Source organism: Falco punctatus (assembly GCF_963210335.1).
Source record: "Falco punctatus genome assembly, chromosome: 1".
Taxonomy (NCBI): Eukaryota; Metazoa; Chordata; class Aves; order Falconiformes; family Falconidae; genus Falco; species Falco punctatus.
In genome coordinates, this window is record NC_137580.1 from 73,559,084 (window position 1) to 73,578,671 (window position 19,588).

The 19,588-nt window shown below is 37.6% G+C and overlaps 1 protein-coding gene across 3 annotated transcripts in view; it reads right to left on the bottom strand.

Moving 5' to 3' along the window:
* Positions 1 to 19,588, bottom strand: part of GRID2 (glutamate ionotropic receptor delta type subunit 2) — a 790,688-nt gene that overhangs the window by 108,200 nt on the left and 662,900 nt on the right. For all 3 annotated transcript variants that reach the window (XR_013924346.1, XR_013924347.1, XM_080368765.1), the window contains exon 12: positions 5,208 to 5,346. Coding sequence is in view for 1 of the 3 variants with exons in the window: in XM_080368765.1 (XP_080224891.1) it covers positions 5,208 to 5,346 (139 nt within the window). In the remaining 2 variants the exon portion in view is untranslated. The remainder of the gene's footprint in view (positions 1 to 5,207; positions 5,347 to 19,588) is intronic.

A 19,588-nucleotide genomic window follows, 5' to 3' on the forward strand; every position in this document is an offset into this window, starting at 1 on the left:
ATTCTACTTCCAGGGAAATGACCATGCAGTCAGGTCACAGTTTAGCTTGATTTTGGTTATCACTCATGAAGCATTGCAGAGAAAAATGTGGTCCTTATGGTAAGTTTTTTTCTCATTGCAATTACTGGGGTGATATTCCCATACAAATTACCTACAATATAGGGCTATTCTGAGGATGAATTGAGTCATTTGAGGATGAATTATTAAAAGACATATGTATTTTTCTGCATTTGTTGATTTTGTTTAGTATTCTGCACCTTAGTCGGGCAGCAGTTGTCAGGTCACTTTCATTTTCTGGCTTAGTACAAATGAGTTGCATTGTAATGTAAAAAATTATCTCTGCTTTCACCTTGAAAAAAAAAATCCCAACGTATTAGGTTCTGCATATATTTCTTTCCCCAAAGTACACCCACTTCTATAAATTAAAATCCTAGACTTAGAATTGGTAGTATGTTGTTTGTGTATGTCAGCCAAAAGTGTTTAAAAAGTACACAGAAAAGGTAGAAAAAAAAGGTCATCTCCATAAAGTGATACCGAAGGCTAGTTGTTTTGTTAGGATTGACTGTTGCACAGAACTGTCTGCAAGAAGTAGTCAGTAGATTTTAGGAGAAAATGACTGATGTCATGGCTTACACTGAAGTCTTTATTTATGACTAATTCAGATAAAGATTTCCAATGTTTTTCTTTTTTTTCTTCCCCCCCCCCCCCCCCCCGGACATTAAGTGTTAATTCATAGGCAGGCTTACTGAAAGGGCAGACTAGACCAAGATTTGACTGTTGGCAGCGACTGCTTGCTAGCCAGTTTGAAGATCTGTGTGAAACAGAACGTTAGAGGTAAGGTTAAAGAACATTCTGTTTTTCAGCGTAAAGAATTCCTACTCCAATCACTCCGTTCTGGTGTAACCCCCCTGGCAGAAAAACTTGTAGGCAGTTGTTTTGAGCTGTTTAAACCCTTGGGGACATCTTAGCTTCAAAGTGAATCATGGTGTAGGAAAAATGTTGTGAAAAGAATGACTAAACAAAACAAGGATGACACAAGGCATGCTTTACCACTATGCCCCCATTGTTTGGAGGCAGAGGTCTTGCCTATCACATAGGACATATTACTTATGACATGGAGAACATAATGTGAACTTCTTATTTGACAGAAAACACAAGAGGCAGACCCTCCTCCATAACGTGTACAATCTAAAGTCTTGATCAGGCTTCCATGCTTTTAGAAGTGCATTAGATTTAAACTTAAACATTAGATTGAAACTTGAAACCAGCTAACACTGGCCTTTCAAATGACAAATTCTTTTACTTCCCTGCTGCTCATCCCAGTCCCTCAACTTTCCCACAAAATTTCAGTGCCCATGAGAATGTGGTGACACCCTCCCATTACCCAGCCATGCAGTAGTCTGAGCAAAATCAGCCTCTGCCAGTGGACTAATTCTGTCCTAAAGGAATCATAAAACATGGCAACGACAATACTGGCTCAGTGATGAAATTCACAGCACCAGCACCTTTGACAAATAGCTCAAGACCTCCAAGTTTATTTGGCATTTACCAAGAAAAGCCACTCTTAATTATTATTCGCTCATGTTGCATTTGAGACAGCGGTCTAAAGATTTAAGGAACATAGAAACTATGCTTTGCTGCCATGATGTTTTGGCATTCAAAATGCTGACTTGATTTAAATGTCATCTGCTATGTGGGTCAAGTATGAACAAAAAATGCATCTAGGAACTACTTTATGACTTTTGTGCCTCTACTCCTGATATTGGCGTGTTGCCAGAAGATGAAAAGCTAAGCTCCCAAAGGTAGCAAGAGTAGCTATTTTTCAGGAAAAGAAGATTAATGCCCACTCTTATTCTTCTTGTTCTTCTAATGTCATTTAAAAATTGTAACAATTTGATCCAAATTAATCAGTGGACTGAAGAACAAATGCCATCAACTTCAAGTGAAGTTACACAGCAAAGATCTACTTCAAGACTCTCTAGGAAAGGAAACATTTAACTATCCTCCCTAGTGCATTGCCTAACAAAATTTTATATGCTTTTCTTCTGAAAATAGGCTTCCAGATACCATGAGGCACTAACTAGGAAGAGTGGCTGAACCTTCAGACCAGCTAACAAAAGGAAGCTGCAAGAGCTCTGAGCACTATCTACACATCCAAAAACTGAAATACAGTAACTATGAAAATGTTTCATGGAAATGAAATGTTCTGTGGGCTGCTTGAATCCTCCTATCTTTTGCAAAAGATATCACAAGGACCGTGCCTTCAACAACACGCTGTAATATCTGACACTAGCTGGAAAGCGGAAATGAAAACTTATTAACTACTTGTTACATCTGTGCAAACCCCCAAACTTCAATTTCTTTTATTTTTCTGACTTCTCTGAAGTGGCTGGGTAGCACTACAAGCAGAATCTGGTTCATTTTCTTTAAATACTTAAACTCATTCCCATTCTGGCCTTCAAACCTCCCCAAGGTACAATTTGATTTGTTAAAAAAAAAAAGAAAAGAAAAAAAAAAAAGAGCATCAGTTTTTTTCTTTATTGCTTATTCATGTTTCCCACTTTGCAGTAATTCAGCATGGTAAACAAACAGCCTCTCTCTTACTTGCTGATTTGAGTTCCAATCTTGGCAATTTTGTAAACTGAAGTTTTACACTCCCACCATAGTTAGGATAACTTCATTCCCTAATGGATACTTAACACTTCTAATTACTCTATTTCTGAGCTGCAAGCACTATTGAAAAATGTCTCCGTTCTTTCATTCCAGGAGCTTTCCAGCTGCAACATTTTCTACTGAATAAAACATTTTCAGTGACTTTGCCCATAAATAATACAGCACAAAGGCCAATGTAGTCTCAACTGTACATAATAACCTCAGAATTCCACTGAGGATTTTCTAGTGACATCATAATAAACTGCAAGAAAAAGCTGAAGATGTATTAAATTATAGTTTGGCTATATTTTGTTCTTTTTTACACATGATGAGAAAACTCAGACATTTGTCACAGTAATTTGAACATTTTTCTGGACTACTTCAAAACTAGAAGGGACATAATTTCAAAGCAGGATGCAGAGGCATATTTCATATTTGTAAGGACAAAGTGAATGAATGAATGTATCATTATTATTTATTTTGCAAGTACAAATTCCCATGCTGTTTCTTCATGCTCATTAGTCAAATGTAAAGCTTTTTAAACTTAAAAAAAATAAATTAATCAATCTCCCTCAAAACGTCAAGATCAATGTTGACAAACATTGACACAGAATATCATTTTACACCTGTCATGAATGATGAAGGGATTAAAATTGAGACTACAGAGTTAACAGTTGTGTTGTGTCAAAATACCTGCTGCACTCTATGGTCTCAAAGTCTGTTGTTCAGATCTTGAAAGAAAATGGTAACCTGATTTAACTGGTAATACAATTGTACCAGGAGAATTATTTGCTCATGTGATTTTAGTCTGGTTTATGTGTCTCTGTCTTAGAGTGCTTAGCCTTCAAATAGATGAAAGTGTTGAGGCTGTTACCCCAGAAAGGAAGGATAACAACCATAGATACTCCATTCCCACTTGGGAATGAATAAGGACTGATAATGCTTGGGTAATTTGGACCACAGGAAACCAATTTCCCCTCTGACCCCCCCAACACCCAAGGAGCAGGGAGAAAGAGAAAGGGTTTATGAAGTATAAGAGGATGCTCCTCATGGGGAGAGTTAGGAGATAACCATGCATTCGAAGTGAGGGGCTCTTTCTCCTCTTGAGTCTGAGCTTCAGCTTCCAATCACAAATAAAATTTGGCTGCTATAGTAGATGTTTCTTTGTCTATGTGCTGCTATGGCCTGGATTGGTTTTAATATGCAGAAAATCCTTACCTAAAGGAAAAGTACCTTAGAGAGGCCATGGTGATTGGTTGGCATGCAGTGATGCTTGAACCCAACCTATGAATTCACAGGAGTGCAAGGCTCCCCCTGCCCCCTGAGCCACACTAGTGGTTCACTGTCTCAGAGATTTGGAAAGCAGCTGAACTAGAGGCTGCAAGACCTTAGATAATGATACTCAGAAGACAGGGACTTGAATCGACAACTGGAGTGAGAAAACTGAATTTTCCCTAAGGTCGTCATTGAGCCTGAGTTGAACGTCAGAATTTTACCTTTCTGGAGGAAGAAATACAGCAGAACATGCCTTTCTTCTTTATAGTTACATTATTATTTTTGCAAAGAAACATTTTTGGGAAAGGCTAGCTTTGTTACTCTTGCATACTTTCATGGACTTGTAGCCTCAAGACTAAAAACCTGCTATGGAAAAATGGCCAGCTGCTCCTTGAAGCGCTTGGATAGCTAATGCTTCACTGTATATTCTAGTGTCTGCTGTGACCCAAAGGGAAGAATTTTGGGGGTGGGAGAGGTCAGTGAAGCAGAGGGAGCAAGGATAACTCAGCATTCGTCTTGCTGAAGGATAGGAGACCGGAGAACAAAAGGGCGGAGAGAGAGGGTAGGAGACCTAGAAATGTTCCTGTGGCATGGAGACATGAGAGAATCTGGAAAAAAGGACTGGAAGGTGTGACAGAAAAACAGTTCACCGTAAAAGGAATAGAGAAAGAGAAGGACGTTTATGTTAGGGAGGCATGAAGTAAAAGAACCAATAGACAAAAAAAGAGAACAATGTTAATGTAGTAAGAGAGCACCTGGGAGCAGGAGCAAAGATGACTAGTAAATGAATTTTTATTGTTGCTATTAACACATTTTGGTCTTGGCAAGAAAATGTGAATTCAGCTTTGAGCTCTGCATACAAAGAACAACATTGTGCTCCTCCTGATCAAAGTGTCAGAGCACAAGTGTGGGATGAATTTGAATGGAGAGCACAGTCTGAAACACACAACAATTTTTACTTTTTCATTTCAAATACCGATATACTGCCTATCTCAAACTCAATTGCTTCTTTCAAGATATGTATGTGTGCATACATATGTGTATGTATATATGCCACAGAAAAGTATCTGCCAGAGGCCCACAGTCCTGATCCTAAAGACAAAGTGTCTCCAGGGAGGCTGGCAGTCTATGGTATATTGTTATTTTTTTAGCTTCCAAACTACTTCTCAGGGTGATAAAAATTTCTTCCTTTTCTCACATTTAAGTATAACATTCATACCCTTCTTTACGTATATGTATGTTCACCCCCCTTTTCCTCTTTTTATTCTTAATCAACTTACTGGATGGAGTTCTCAATGCGTGTGATGGTGAGGAAAGCTGCTAGGTTTGCTGTGTAGGAGGAGATGACAATCAAAGCAAAAAGCCACCAAGCTCCCATCATCAGTCGGGTTGCCAGGGTTGTGTATGGAACCTCTCCTCCTGTGGGGAAGAAGGAAAAGCAAGAGTTTTCATTTGGCAGAAGGAACCAAGATCCTTATTGCTCACGCGTTGCTGAAGAGAACTAGGTCCCAAGGTCAACAGGGTAAAGCAGTTAACTAAAGCAAGGTGCTTTATTAAATTGAGCAGAACTTTGAAGCACATTTTCTATGCAATGAAAAGTGCTGAAGGAAACCCATACTGTCAGCTGTCATTACTGTATTTAATCTCTTTTGCTGTTGTGCCTTTGACTACAATTCATCTGCCAGTCCAGTCCAGTAATGGAAACAGACTTCAAGATCTCAGAACAAAAACAGCAAAAGTAAATTCTTAAGAGCGTTTTTTCCTTAGAGATCTTATCTACAAACTTTAATTAAGTTTTTCTAGCATTCTTGAGAACATAAAGTTAAAAAAACCCATCAAAACACAATTACTTTTCAGAGTTCTGTAGGCAGGCAGATGCTCATGTGAACTATATGTATACACATAACTTCCTGCAAGTGAACTTGGACACGAAATAAAAATAATCAATCACACATATTGAAGAAGAACATAAAATTGTTTTGTATTCCCATAGTTGCTTTCCTTTAAAATCCAACTTCCATGTAAGCACAATGTTAGTAGCAATTAAATTTACCAGGATGGGCTGCGCGCTTGTGTGGCCAGAGGCAAGTTTAACAAGCCATGAAAAGCACTACTTTTTATTCAAATAGCTGTCCCCAAAACACAGTAGTTTGGCATCTTTGAAAGATCTCTTTCAGTTAAAAATGTATGAATCAGAGATTTTTAGATGAAGGAAAAGTCATTGTTTCAAAAACACTCGTTTTGTCCGCAGAATAGGTTCTGCTACAGCTACAAGTAACTAAGGGGAACAGGTGAATGCAGCAAACAGCCACGGTCAACTGCTCAAAATGTTCATCCTTTTCCTCTCCCCGTATACTCAGCAATTTGAAAAGTTGTCATTTTTTTGAGACCGCTTTCTCAGATGCAAAAAAGATGGTATAATACCTGGGATTTGCAAAAGCAGTTTGTTACAGATTCAATCATCTGTAATGTGCTGGATCTTCACTTACATAAAAACTTCTTCACATTTCCCCAGCAAGCAGGTTTAAAGGCAATACAAATCACAATTATTCCCATTCCAAGTACAAAAAATTTTCAATTATGCACACAAACTAGGTATTTAATCAATGCTTGAATATGATGAATCATCTTACTGTTTTATTCAAAGTTTCTCCTACCTATACAAAGCATTGGGAACTCTGCATCACTGTAGAATAAACAAATTTGAAGCTTTTTCCTATTTCACTGATGTGGAGCTGGTACCATATGTGAAATAATTACTGACTCAATTAATTTATATTTTGCTATATAAGTATAGAAATCCTTTGTCTTTTAAGAAAAGCCAAAACCTATATTAGACCTGCACAGTTAGAAATAAATTTCCTTTTATTTCCAAGATGCCGTGTAATAATCTGAAATAAGAATCTACCAGTCAGATCAGGAGATAATTCAATAGAAGGACTTTTGAAGATGAACGTCAATTTCAAAATCTCTGGTTTTCTCTCCTGCATAAATTTTAAATGATTTTAATAGAATATTTCTACTTTACTACAGTTTTTAAAATGTCTTTGGAATACTTAATTTAAAAATGAGTTTTAATAAAGTGAAAAGAGCAGACAGCTATATCAATTTAGTGGAAAAGGCTGTTTGCCCTTTTAACTTTCAGATGCCAATCCCCGCAGATAACTTTCATATTGAATTGAATTGGGTAGAGTGATAGAGAAGAAGCCAATGATCTCCTGGGCATCCCTGCATTTTCATTTTTCAGCTTAATGAGTAAAACTTTAGGTTCTCACTTTTTTTTTTTTTTTTTTTTTTTTGGAAACCAAATGTCAGAAAATTGAGGACCACTGAAAGTCACATACCTGCCTTCTGGTTTTCAAGTGAGGATGCTGTGTAACAAGTGCCCATGAAAACCACCGCAGACCCCCCAGCCGCAGCATTCCCTTACTGTTCGTACAGCATAGTTTTTCCATGCACCGGTAAGGCTGTCCCCACCACTTACTGCTGCCTTTTCTTCTTTAACACCCATGTTAACAATAGACTAAAAAACTGTGAGTGCTGGTTATCCCTAGTGCTTTCACCCAGGTGTTTGTGAAGTCTTCTTCCTAATTCACAGTTGTACCTTGTATATCAGCAGCCAAGAAATGAAGCTTGAAGACAAAGCCCACGTCCAAGTACACGTATAATAAACACATCTCAAAATAATTCATCACTCCTGCTCTACTCCAAAACTTTTGCACTGATGCACCTTAAACCCCCATTTCTAAAGCAGGAGTGACACTGCAACTGCAAAGGTGAATGATTTTTAAGCAGTACAGGCAGGGTACTCCACCCCTGTCAGTGAAAGAACGAAACAAAAATCAAAGGAGACCTTTTACTGCCATAGTATCATTTCTTTGGCATCTATTAGGAGACTTAATGTGATACAGTCTTGTTCTATTGTACTGTTTGCTTAAACACTTCCCGCACCACGACAGCTCACCTTAAGAAACCTTTTCAGTCCCTTCCCCCAGTTTTGTTTCTAGGGATAACACTTTCCAGAGTTTTCTTTCCGTCCAAATTTACATGTTTTCTCAGTGCAGAAGAGTACCAAGTCAGTTAGGAGAGCAACAATAATAGGCTTTCCATTCACGTTACCATGAAAAAGAGCTACAGACGGAACAGTCACTATTGTTGACTTTAAATTAGTATGCAGAAGAGACATGCATGTAAACCTCTCTGAGCTCTGCTTCCCAGTACCTAGTACTAGTTTCAAGTGCATGGACATTTTTATGGATGACAGCATATTCCAGTTACAAGGGGTTAAGCACAGGACACACAGCACAAGGGAAGAGGGAGCCAAGAAGATAATACAAGTCTTTCCCTGCTATTGTCTTTCGTATCATACCGGCAGAGTTTAATAACCCCTAATGGCAAAGCGGACCCCCTGATGCCATGTAAACACATGTTGGTGACTGGAGTAAAATCTGTCCTATGACACCTTATTCATATAGCAAAATTCATTAATGGGAGTTAACATGCTGGTTGTGGTTATATTAAAAGCATTACTGCTGTAACATGCTGAGCAACACTTAAAAATGCTGGGCTCCACTTATGACACAAATTGAAATCAGACACCCAGCAGCCCTGGAGTTGCTTTGTCATTTTGAGAGACTGACCTCAAATGAATACAGACACTGTATTATTCTTTAGATTTGCCCACTACCTATAGATCACCTATGCGGTGGCTACAGCTCCTAGTATAATTCAGCTGATATTTTTGATGTCTACTAAAAATCATTTAAAAATCTAGTCTGCCTTTAAAATTTTCTGATTGCATGTGCAGGAAGGCAAAGATATTTTCCAGAGTAAATTGAACTCGCAAAAATAAATCTTACTGGGAGTTTTCTGAAAGAGCTGAATTACCGTACAAGTGACAGTGAAAGAAATTACTTTTAGTCCTCCCACTCTCATCCAATGCAGCTCTCCTTCATCAATCCTAGACTAGTTTAATGCTGGCCTACTTCAGATGACAGGTTTAGACTGCAACTTATCTTACGAATTTTTGTTTCTTCCCATTTCTTTCCAAGTGCTTCAAGCTAAATATCAGAAAGTAAGAAAAATAACACATTGTCTCGACAAAGCAAACAATATAATATATAATTACAACAGACCTAAATACCAGGAAAAAAAACCACCCTAGGAGATAAAATGTGAACGTAAACAGTTCCCATAGTGATTTCTAATGCCTTTTAAGTTGTTCTTCCTTGTTAGCAATAAATGTAAAGTTTTTTTCAAGTCAAAAATTGCAAGAGAGGATTACAGGCAAGAAGGAGGAATGAAATAATGAGAAAAATGGGTAAAACAGGAAAATTGAGGATCACAGCCTGGTGAGATCTTGGTATTCCATAATTCTAGACATAATTAAAATAATTCAAAATGCATAGGCTGTTTCTCCAAACATCTTGTTCTCAGGGGTTTTGTCAATTGTTTCCTTGAAGAAAAGTGGTTCATCTGCGTAGTCCAGAACTATGAAAGTATTTCAGATAGAAGTGGAGAAAGTTTTTTTTTTTTTTTATGAACAAAAAGAAACGTTGAAATGTTTCTTGGAGAAGTTTTAACTGAAGTCAACATTTCTGAGATCAAGTCTGGTGGCAGTCATCTTGCTGAAAAGTGGTGCAATTTTTGTTACTAGTCATCCAGGCAGTAAACGTGCAAGGTAAGGTCTCTAATTTAATATCAATTTAACGACTTCACTGGGAATGCACAATATTTATAAGTAAAACCCATTTGCTTAACAGCTCAAAAATATTTTTTTGTTTACTATTACTAAAGCAAATAGCTTGGTAGCATAGAGCCCACAATATTGAGAAAACTCAGAACTGATTATTGAAAACAATAATGCCTTTTGAAGATTCATTATTTAAATTTATTTTATAAACAACCTCACATGCAGACAAAAGCCACAAACCACCATGATTCTATGTCCTGAACTCGATAACTCTACTAAATGATGTTTCTGGGGTGAGTTGAGAGCTGGACTGGGAGTCTGCTGCAGCTACTTCATATGTGAAGAGGGAGGCTTGGATGAGAAGTTTCTACTCTTCTCCTACAGGAAGGACACTGCAAGAATCACAGCTTGCAATTTCTATTTGTCATAACCACAACTGCCAGGGAAATCCCAAAGACTAGGTTTTCATTATAGACAAAACTAAATTTGTCACCAAGGCTTACTGTTGAGGCTACCCTACCATTCTCACTTTAAGAACATATCTCAGTTGTGAATAAATTTGTCAGATTTCAATCGTTTACTCCTCAGTAGTCTCTACTAGAGGTCTGCACCGAGCTGAATTTCTGTGTACGGTGTTTTATCCAGACTTTTTAAAGATAATTTTGAGAACCACGAAAAAGATGTTAATTGTCACCATTTTGTTGTGGAATCCAGTACTACCAAACTTGAAAGCCAGAATCTTGATTGTGCTTGGAAGGGGAAGGCGCAGAAATAATAGGGTGGGTTATCTGGAGACAGATTTTGGTTTTGCTTGCAAATATTCTGTCCACATACAGTGAATTACTGGCCTTTGGAAAAAACCACAAAGGACTGGGAATTGGCTTCAGTTTAGCCTTTAGCTTGTTAGAACAGTCACATCAATTATGCTGTGCATCTGCAATTTCTATTTGCACAAATATAAAGTGCAGAGTTCTGTTGCAAATAGTTTAGATCAATGTATGTCTTATGTTTTCTTTGTGAAAGGGACATTAATAGAGAGTGGGTGTAAGGGGAGTAGTCTGTATTAACAAAAAGGAAAAGGCATTTTATTTTTCAGCTATTTTTGCCGTGAGAAACAAAGCCTAAAGTTTGACTGAGGTCTGTTATCTTTACAAAAGTCTGCAAAGCAGAGCTCTTCAAAGGCAGAATCTTTCAGGGCATTAGCTATTGCTATTGTTCTGTTAAAAACTTTCTCGATAATATAAAATCTCTCCTGTTTTCAATTGGAAATGTTCAATTGAGTATAGGACAAAAAAAATACTTTACAGTCAATGAAGCCTGTACCTATTTCTACCAGCTGTGAAATAAATGCAGCTTGGAAGTTGTTGGAAAATCTCTCATCATGACTTTTTCTTTCTTTCTTTTCATTTTTCACCCATACTTTTCCATTCTTCCTTGAACCGCAAAGAGTGCATTAATTTCCATAACATATAAGCTGGCATGTCATAACCTGAGTTTATAATATTACATTGTGCACTGACATTAACACCCATTGACCACAGCAGGCATGACATGTATTCTTCAACAGGAGAATACAATCCTTTGAATTGGTAATGCCTTCCAAATAAGCTTGTAAATCACTGGTTGAGTTCCCTAGTCTTGCAGATATTGGCAGATTGCAGGGGACCGAGAGTAGGGAAGGAACTGAGCATGAGGCAGGGCTGGCAGCCAGATTCTACAAGGTCTGGACAAGTTCAAAAGCCAGCTATTGCTTTTATTCATCACACCACCTGTTTCTCCCCTAACACTTTATTTTTATTAAAATGTAGTGATTTTTTGTTTTAAATTTTTATATGAAAAGAAACATTCAGATATTTTATTTTACACATGAAATGTTTCTTCAGGTTTTACTTCCTAAAGAGAGAGCTCTGCACCTAGGCATCACTACTACCGTTAATATTAATACTATGACAATGCTCCAAATATATGAGGTTACAAGTTACAGGAATTGTACTTTTGGTTCGCTGGAAGCAGTAGGATTGAAAGGGAACCAATTTTTAATAGTAAAGTGATTATAAAATCTTCCATCAAATCTAAAAGATCAAGCAACATTTTTTTTTTTTTTTAATATAAATAAGAATGTAAAAGTCATGTGTAGTGGAGGTTTTCATTGTCAAGGTATGTTCACTTATTAGTTTTCTGAAAATAAACATGAAGTAAATGAGAAATTCAGAGGAGATATTTGAAACATTTTAAGACATTAAAATATTTAAAATTTTTCATATTTTCTTCTATTTACCATAAAAATAATTTAGTAGAGCCATTGTAAACTCATTTGGATGTTGGTATTCGTTAATCTTATAATTTGAAATATTAGATAAATTTTTGAAGTCTGTCTTCCTAGCATACAATTGATAGAGGAGACACTTTCACATGTGTACTCCAACGGCATTACAGCTCTTCAGAGTTTATAGCTGGCCCATTCTTTTTGCTGAACACGAGTCCTTTATATGACAAACACCGTGCTTAAGGGACATACTAAACATATCCTATCTCTGTCTATACCGAAAATCTCCTTTTGTATCCTTTGTCATCAGCTTCCAATAGTATTCTCTCTCTTCAGGTACTGTTCAGTGTCTAGCTCAGGTGTGGGTCCTGGCGATACATTATAAAGCATTTTCTGTATGCTGCTGATATACTTACCATGGACAGGCTTTGGCTTCCTTTTCCCCGTTATTTCTACAGCCTTCCTCCTCCTCTGGATGATTTTGAGGAGACAGGCTGCTATTGTAGTCTTTCAGAAACACTAATGTTCTTTATCAGTATATATCTTCAATGCCGTACTTTTTAATGGTGACATCTTTTGAAACTGTTAAGTGTTTGTCTATATTTGTGAAGTCTTTCAAGTTGTTACATCCATACATTAAGATGGAAGAAACACTTGAGTTGAAGGTTCAGTTTGGTCTTTAGGTTTTACATTATATTTTTCGGCTTTATAAAACCTGCCCAACACTCCAGGAGTCAGATCAACAAATAGTGGTCCTGGATGGTCCTTAACAAGCTCTTTTAAAAGGCTTGGGTGAAATTTGCTTGGATGTGCTGATTTGAAAATATCTGATGTTAGTAGCTGTCATTTAGCATCCTCTTGAGTTGCTCTTGACATGGAAAGTGTTTAATTCCCTTTTTCACTAACAAAGAAAAGAAATACTTATTGCTTTCCCGGCATAACTACTTTGAATGGTATCACCTTCACCTAATGCACCACTTCCATTTAAGGTTTCTTTAGCTCCTAATAAAATTTTCAAAGCCCTCCTTCCTGTTGTTCTCAGCTCTGACTCACCTCTGTGTACACTTGCTCCCCACATCATTTTTCCTAAAGTTTGTAGCTTTCAACTCTTTGGTGTAATCAATGTTCCTTTTTCTTTCTATCTGCTTTATATGTGCATTCAAGATGCTTCAGCATGGGCAGCCTGAGACTTGAAACATACATCCTTCAGATTGAATGTCCCTATTATACCTCACACTTTCCCTTATGCATTACAGATATGTGCTAGAGGAGCTAATCTTCCTCTACTTCAGTGTGATTTGGTGGTCCACAGCAGCCATTGACTCCCATCTCATTTTGTGCTCCAGCTATTGGCACGTGGTCCCACAAGAAATCAAGATCAATTCTTTCCAAGTTCTCAATGCCTCTGAAACACCTAATGTCATTTTGACACTCTTCCCCTTTTGTCCACCTTGTCCATCTGTCTTTCAGTAGTTCATGGTGTCATATGTTCCTGCTAGATTTCAGTAACACCACAAAGATCACATTTATATTTGTGAGTATTTCCAGCTGTTCTTGTTTATTACTCAGATTTCCTGCACTGGTCTATAGGCAAGTCATGAATGTGTTCACTTTGTCGTTTGGTGCCCTGATTAATTACACACGCACACACACACACACTCCCCCCCAATGTCTTAGTTCTGAACTAAACAATCACTTACTCTTTACCATTTGTTGTTGTCAGTGTAATGATCCCCTGACTAATCTCATTACACTTGCTCCCTGGAAGATTGTTTCCTTTCATCTGGGTGGGAAGCACTGCCCTCATTGCCCTCCCAGAAGGGAAGTAATGATCCACAAAAGAAAGCTCTCCTCATTTACTTCTCCCCTTTATGTGACAGGGAGAATATCTGAGATGATCTTTCTTCTCCTTCAGGCTTATTTCAAATCACTTCTAATCATTTGAAATCTGTAAAGTAGTTTGAGAAGCTGCATCTTATATGTGCTTATAGATCCTTATCAACAAATTTGGAAGCCAGCTAACCCGAGGGCATATGTGCAACCTTGTGCAGGTAGATACAGGCTCCCTCCCACCTCCTAGCAAGGAGGCCAGGCATAAGCCAGCTCCCATCTGAAAAAGAGATTACCATGCTACCTTGTCACTCTTGGTTGCTTCTGACCAGTAATCACCTCCAAGTTACGTTTCCTATCTTGCAAACTCCTGAAAATCCTCCATTTGCTGCTGCTGTGCATCTGTTTGTATGTGCCTTTGGCATTTAACTTGCATGCTAAGGCTCATTGCTCAGCTCTTTTTCCTCATTAATAGGAAGAGATTACCCATGCTGGGATGTCAAATGATGGGGCTAATCAAGGACCAGTGACACTGCCACCAAGCCCTCATCAAGTTGCAGCCCAGTGTACGCATCTTATAAATCTAGTCAAAGGGCCCTGACACATAATGTGATGGACAAACAGAAATGTCCTAAAGATGGCCCAAACGATTACCCACAAACTATTTTGCTTGAAACACAGAATCTTCAGTCATGTTCTTTGAAACCCTCCTCTCTGAAGCTAGGAAATGCTCTAGCACCAAGGAAAGGGCTAGTGCTACCCAGTGCAAAGCATTTCAGCCTACTGCTACGTTGGCTCACCACTGGATTAGCAACCTGCAGAGTCTTTATAAATTTGAGCCTCTACCACTTCTATTGTCAATTTTTTTTTTCTGTCTTCAAATACCAAGCCTGCCCAGCTTGCTGTCTTTACTGCAATGGCTTCATTCTAGAATGTGACAGAGGGCTAATCATTTGGCCACCAGACTCCCTTGTAAAACTCTGCCAAGACACAGCAGGAACTGTCATAGGCATCCTTGATTAAAATTTTGTTTGAAAATTAATCTATCTGCAAAAGTCAGGCATGGCTATTCACTACATGCTTCCAATCACTTGTTTATACAGAGCCCCCCTTTTCTTCCTAGATCTAATTTATATACAACAGTAGTTAGAGGCTCTATAAAGCTGAAAAATAATCCATGACAATAGCACTACTAAGGGCAAATCAAGAAGGGCAGCCAGATACAACACCCCTTTATGTAAATGGGGGTTGTACCTGTAAAGGTCTGTTTTAACTCTGTCTTAATGCTCAGGTACTGAGTACAGGCTTTCTGTAATGTTTGCCATTTCCATTTTGAGAATGAATGAGTCAGAGTCTCTTCCAAATCACTGCTAAGCTATGACCATACAGTGCAGGATTCAGCCTCAGAATAATCTAGATAGAACTGTGCTCTGTCTTTTACTACTTTGTAAAGCTGCTGCTTTTTCACAGCTGTAAAAACATTCCATAAACCAAACCCCTATTCATCCTAAACATAATGATCGGGTTTGCAGAGAATGAAAACAGAGAAAATTTGTTGCATGGTAGAAGCAAGAGCAAGTCAAACCCAAAATCTAGTGGACTTTGTTAAAGGCTACATTAAACAGACATTCAAGGCTCTGAGTAAAATTTAGAACAGTACAATGATGAACATTTTAACTTTTTCTATTCAGGAATTTTTAGGTAAAATGCAAACATTAAGATATATACTGAAAGTACAAAAAAGGGTCTAATAACTGCATTCCAGAAGAAAGGGATCTAATGTGATAATGGAAAGTCTAACCTCTTTTCAGCTGAGCTGAGATTCCAATTTTCTGCATCACTAGCAATGATAATGTTACACAAACAGTGTTCAATCATTAAATTAATTCCCATTAAATCAATGTCCTTAAAGGCCAAACAGTCCTTTAATAATTACCTGATTAAAATGATGTTAGCATAACATATTAGTTAGAGCATATTTATATTTCCTTTCCCAATAATAAAGCGTTTCTTTCCACCCATTTTGCTGAAACAGTGGCAAAGAGGCAAAAGTTGGGGAAGGAAGCATGTCGTATCACCATGTAGCAAATGGCTGTGGTCTATCTTCTCCTGGTATTGGTGATACTTCAACAGCATACATTAATCAGATTTGCATTTCTATTATGTAGTTTTTACAGTATGAATCTTAAAAAGCTAAAGGAATTAATTCCTAGCTTTTGAGTCCAGACCCACAAAATAAATGACTTATTTCAGATATTGCAACTTTGCAGTGGTTGAATTCCATCTTTCTGTGAAATTAGAAAAATAATGATGTTTTCAAATGAAAATCAAAGCACATCATAGATAAAAGAAAATGTTACAAATAATAGTGTGCAGTAATTTAATACCAGTAACTTGTAGTGACTTGTGCTACATAATTGCAGAGATAGGGGATAGATACACTTTAAAGTGCTTCTAAATTTTTGCCAAATGTATCACAAAACTACATTTTGTTTTTCTCTTCTATTATTACAAAAGAAGAGTAATGGCTGCAGCTAAAGTTTGAAATGGAGGCATCTACTTGTATTTGCTGAAGTTACTGGGAGCTCTTAGATGAAGCATTACTAGATTTATACTACACATATCCAGATGCCAAAATATCATGCAAAGTCTCCGTATTTGAAAGCAAATCTTTTGATTGCTGTAACTATGACCAGATTGGAACTGTGAGGCTGGCTGCCCAACTCTAATGAATAAGTTGGACAAAATCTCTCATATTAATGCTGCTAAAATGCATTGTTTTACTAGAAGATTTAGCAGGGTTTCAAATTTAATTTTGGGGTTACCCAATACAGCACTACTCAATCACATAATCATAAATAATAGTGCAATAAGCCTAACAATTTTACCAACAGCTGTTTGCTCAAAAGAAGCTTTGACCAGATAATATTTCACTGCTACTTTTACAACATGGGACAATAATTTTACATGGTATGATTCTAGACATACACACACGCAGAGGCAAACACAAAATGGAGCTCAAAGTACATATGTAACAAATATGAGGAGCTTCCGAGGATCCTACCCTGTAGCACTGCAAGGTGTGCTTTTAAGATTGCACCTGACTGCATGCCTGTATAAAGGCACTATTTGGAGCCACCATGAATGCATCAAAATGATACATGCATACTCTTATTTTAAAGAATATGGGCACCTGATCTTACCAAATCACCTTGCAGGCTGGCAGCCTTCTGATTAGATTTCAGGAGATGCTGAGACCCAGTCTCCCTATTACTAATGGCTGGATTCAAATGCTCTGCAGCCTCAAACAATCCACCACAATTATCATCTACGGTACATATTCATAAGTGGCTAAGAAGTTAACTGTCACATATAGTTTGCATAGTGGTGGCCTTTCCACAGAATAATGGCAGAGTTTTACATAGTACCTTCCCGGATGGCAAAAAACCCCTGTGCACAATGGACTGAAAACAGGCCATCTGTACATGCAATTAACATTAAATCGAACAATGTCATTAATGAGGTATTAAAGTGCTGCTTTAGCTAAGAGCCTGTCAGGGAGGACATTATGAGCACGAGGGAGAAAGTCCCCTTTGGCTGAAACTGAGCCACTATGAACCAAGTCAAACAAAAGACAATTCAGTGAGATCATAAGGATAAACAGTAATTCCAGTAGAGCCTCCACAGCTTTTGACAGGTACTTTTCCCCATCATCATTTTTTTTTTTTTTTTTACCTTTACACAGCTCCAAGACTCAGATTTTGGGGGTGAAGGGAATTTTTTTAAAGAAGATCATATACTGAAAGATAGTTTTTGGCTTGAACTTTCAAAGTATTATGAAATGCTTTATAAATCTGTTCTTGCAAGCTTTCCAAGCATCCATCATAACAGAGTGCCACCTGACTACTTTGGAGGCAAGTGAATCACAGACATCTTGGCTACATCAGTTTAGTTTTCATGTCACTAATTCTAGTTATCCTTTAATTTTCAGGGTGTTTCTCTGCAATGAACTCCTAACCTTACAGAATTCAATCATCAGTAATGCAGAAGCTCTAGTTATGTTACTAAATAACACATTTTAAAATTTAGACTAAAATTCTCCTTCAAGGGACATCCTGTAATATTGTTACCAAAGTGATCTCTAAAGCTCAGATAACCTAAAGTAGTACGACAGGTCATAGGAAGAGTGGAAAGAAGAAAACCCTTGTCCTTTTAAGTTTCACTTAGAATAATGCTATAATGTCATTTATTGATGAAAATAACTAAGACAAATGTTTATGTTTGAAAGATGAATAACCTGTTTTTTTACTGCAAATCAGATATCAACCTGCTTAAGATCATGACTCGGATTTGTCGGAAGTGAAAAGCGACTTCAAAGATGACTTTACTGGATTGTGAGGATTTTCCTCTTTAAGAGCAGATACAGAAATGAAAGAAGCTATTGTAAGAACAGAATACATGCTTATACCTAAAAATGTTCTATTAGCAAGTATATCTGGGTGTGAACTACGAACACTCCCACTCAACAGATTTATTATCAGCATTCCTTAACAGCCTGTTTGCAGAAGACTTTCGATCTTTCCCCTTCACTGTTACCTTTATTCTATCCCAGTGTGAAGGAAGTAGACTCTTCAGTCAAAACCACATATTTCTTCATCTCCATTTTTATCTGGTGAATGGGGTATCACACATTTTTAAGCCAATACCATCTCACTAACTTCAAAAGCACTGAAAAGGTGAAGTCCTACTTTATGATCTTTCACTTCCCTACTGACAGTAGAAGAACAAAAATTAAGCAGCATGAGGTTCCTACAAGATAATGCTGCTGTAATGAAGGCAATCCTCTTAATTTGCATGCTGGGAAGCTGAGTAAATAAATAAAAAAAAAAAAAACCAAATAAAAACCCCAACAGCGCTCTTTTTCTCATATTTGCTGAGAGCGGACCTTCATCTCAGCAATCAGGGAAAGCAACGGGTTGGTTAACTTAATAAAAAAATTAATTTTGTATCTTTATATGCTTCCTTTCCATATTAATTTTGGCCTACTCCTTTTATACACATTTTAATATTACAAGAGGTCTGAGGAAAAAAATATCTCAACAGCTGAAGAACAGAGACTCCTGTCAGCAGCATCAAAATCTCTTTGCTGCTCCTGCCTTTACAGTTTACAGGCAATTTTCCTGGCACCTACCCACCAGTTGGTGTTACGAAGAAAAGCTGCATGGGTGGATGCAGCTATGGCACAACTGTTGCAGAGGAGGGACTCCCCACAAACCAGAAAAGCAATGGAGAACTACCATGGGTTCCAAACAGCCCAAACTGCCAACTTAAGTGTAAGCTTCTGTGAAGAAAAATCGAATAGCAGGGCAAGTTGGGCTTGCTTTTTCAGTTTCTAAGCATCTTCGCAGATAAAAATGTGGGTTACAGTCCTCCTCCATGCAAGAACCATTCAGTTCCTGGCTAAATTGGTCTACCTCACTTTCTCAATTAAATATATATTACACACAGGTGAACTCTGAAAAGTCATAACTAATTATTTAATCTGATTCTAACTACATTCTTTACCCAAATGTAGTATAAAATCATATTAGAAATCAAAGCGGTTAAAGAAAATATTCTGAGTAAAATATTCACCTTAGGATGCTTTTGAAAGAACAGAGGAAGATGGATAGGTGCCACAGACACCCAATTCTACTTTCCCTTTTGCCTCATTTGGTTTTGATCACCATTTATACTATAGCCAGGCAGACATTACCTTGTCACAGTCAATTAATCAGGCTTGGAGCTAGTCCTAGGGTAATGAAGGTGTTTTTTGGGCTTTCACACTGCCATTTATTCTCCACCTCCTCACAGAAGTTGTGTCAGGCACAACA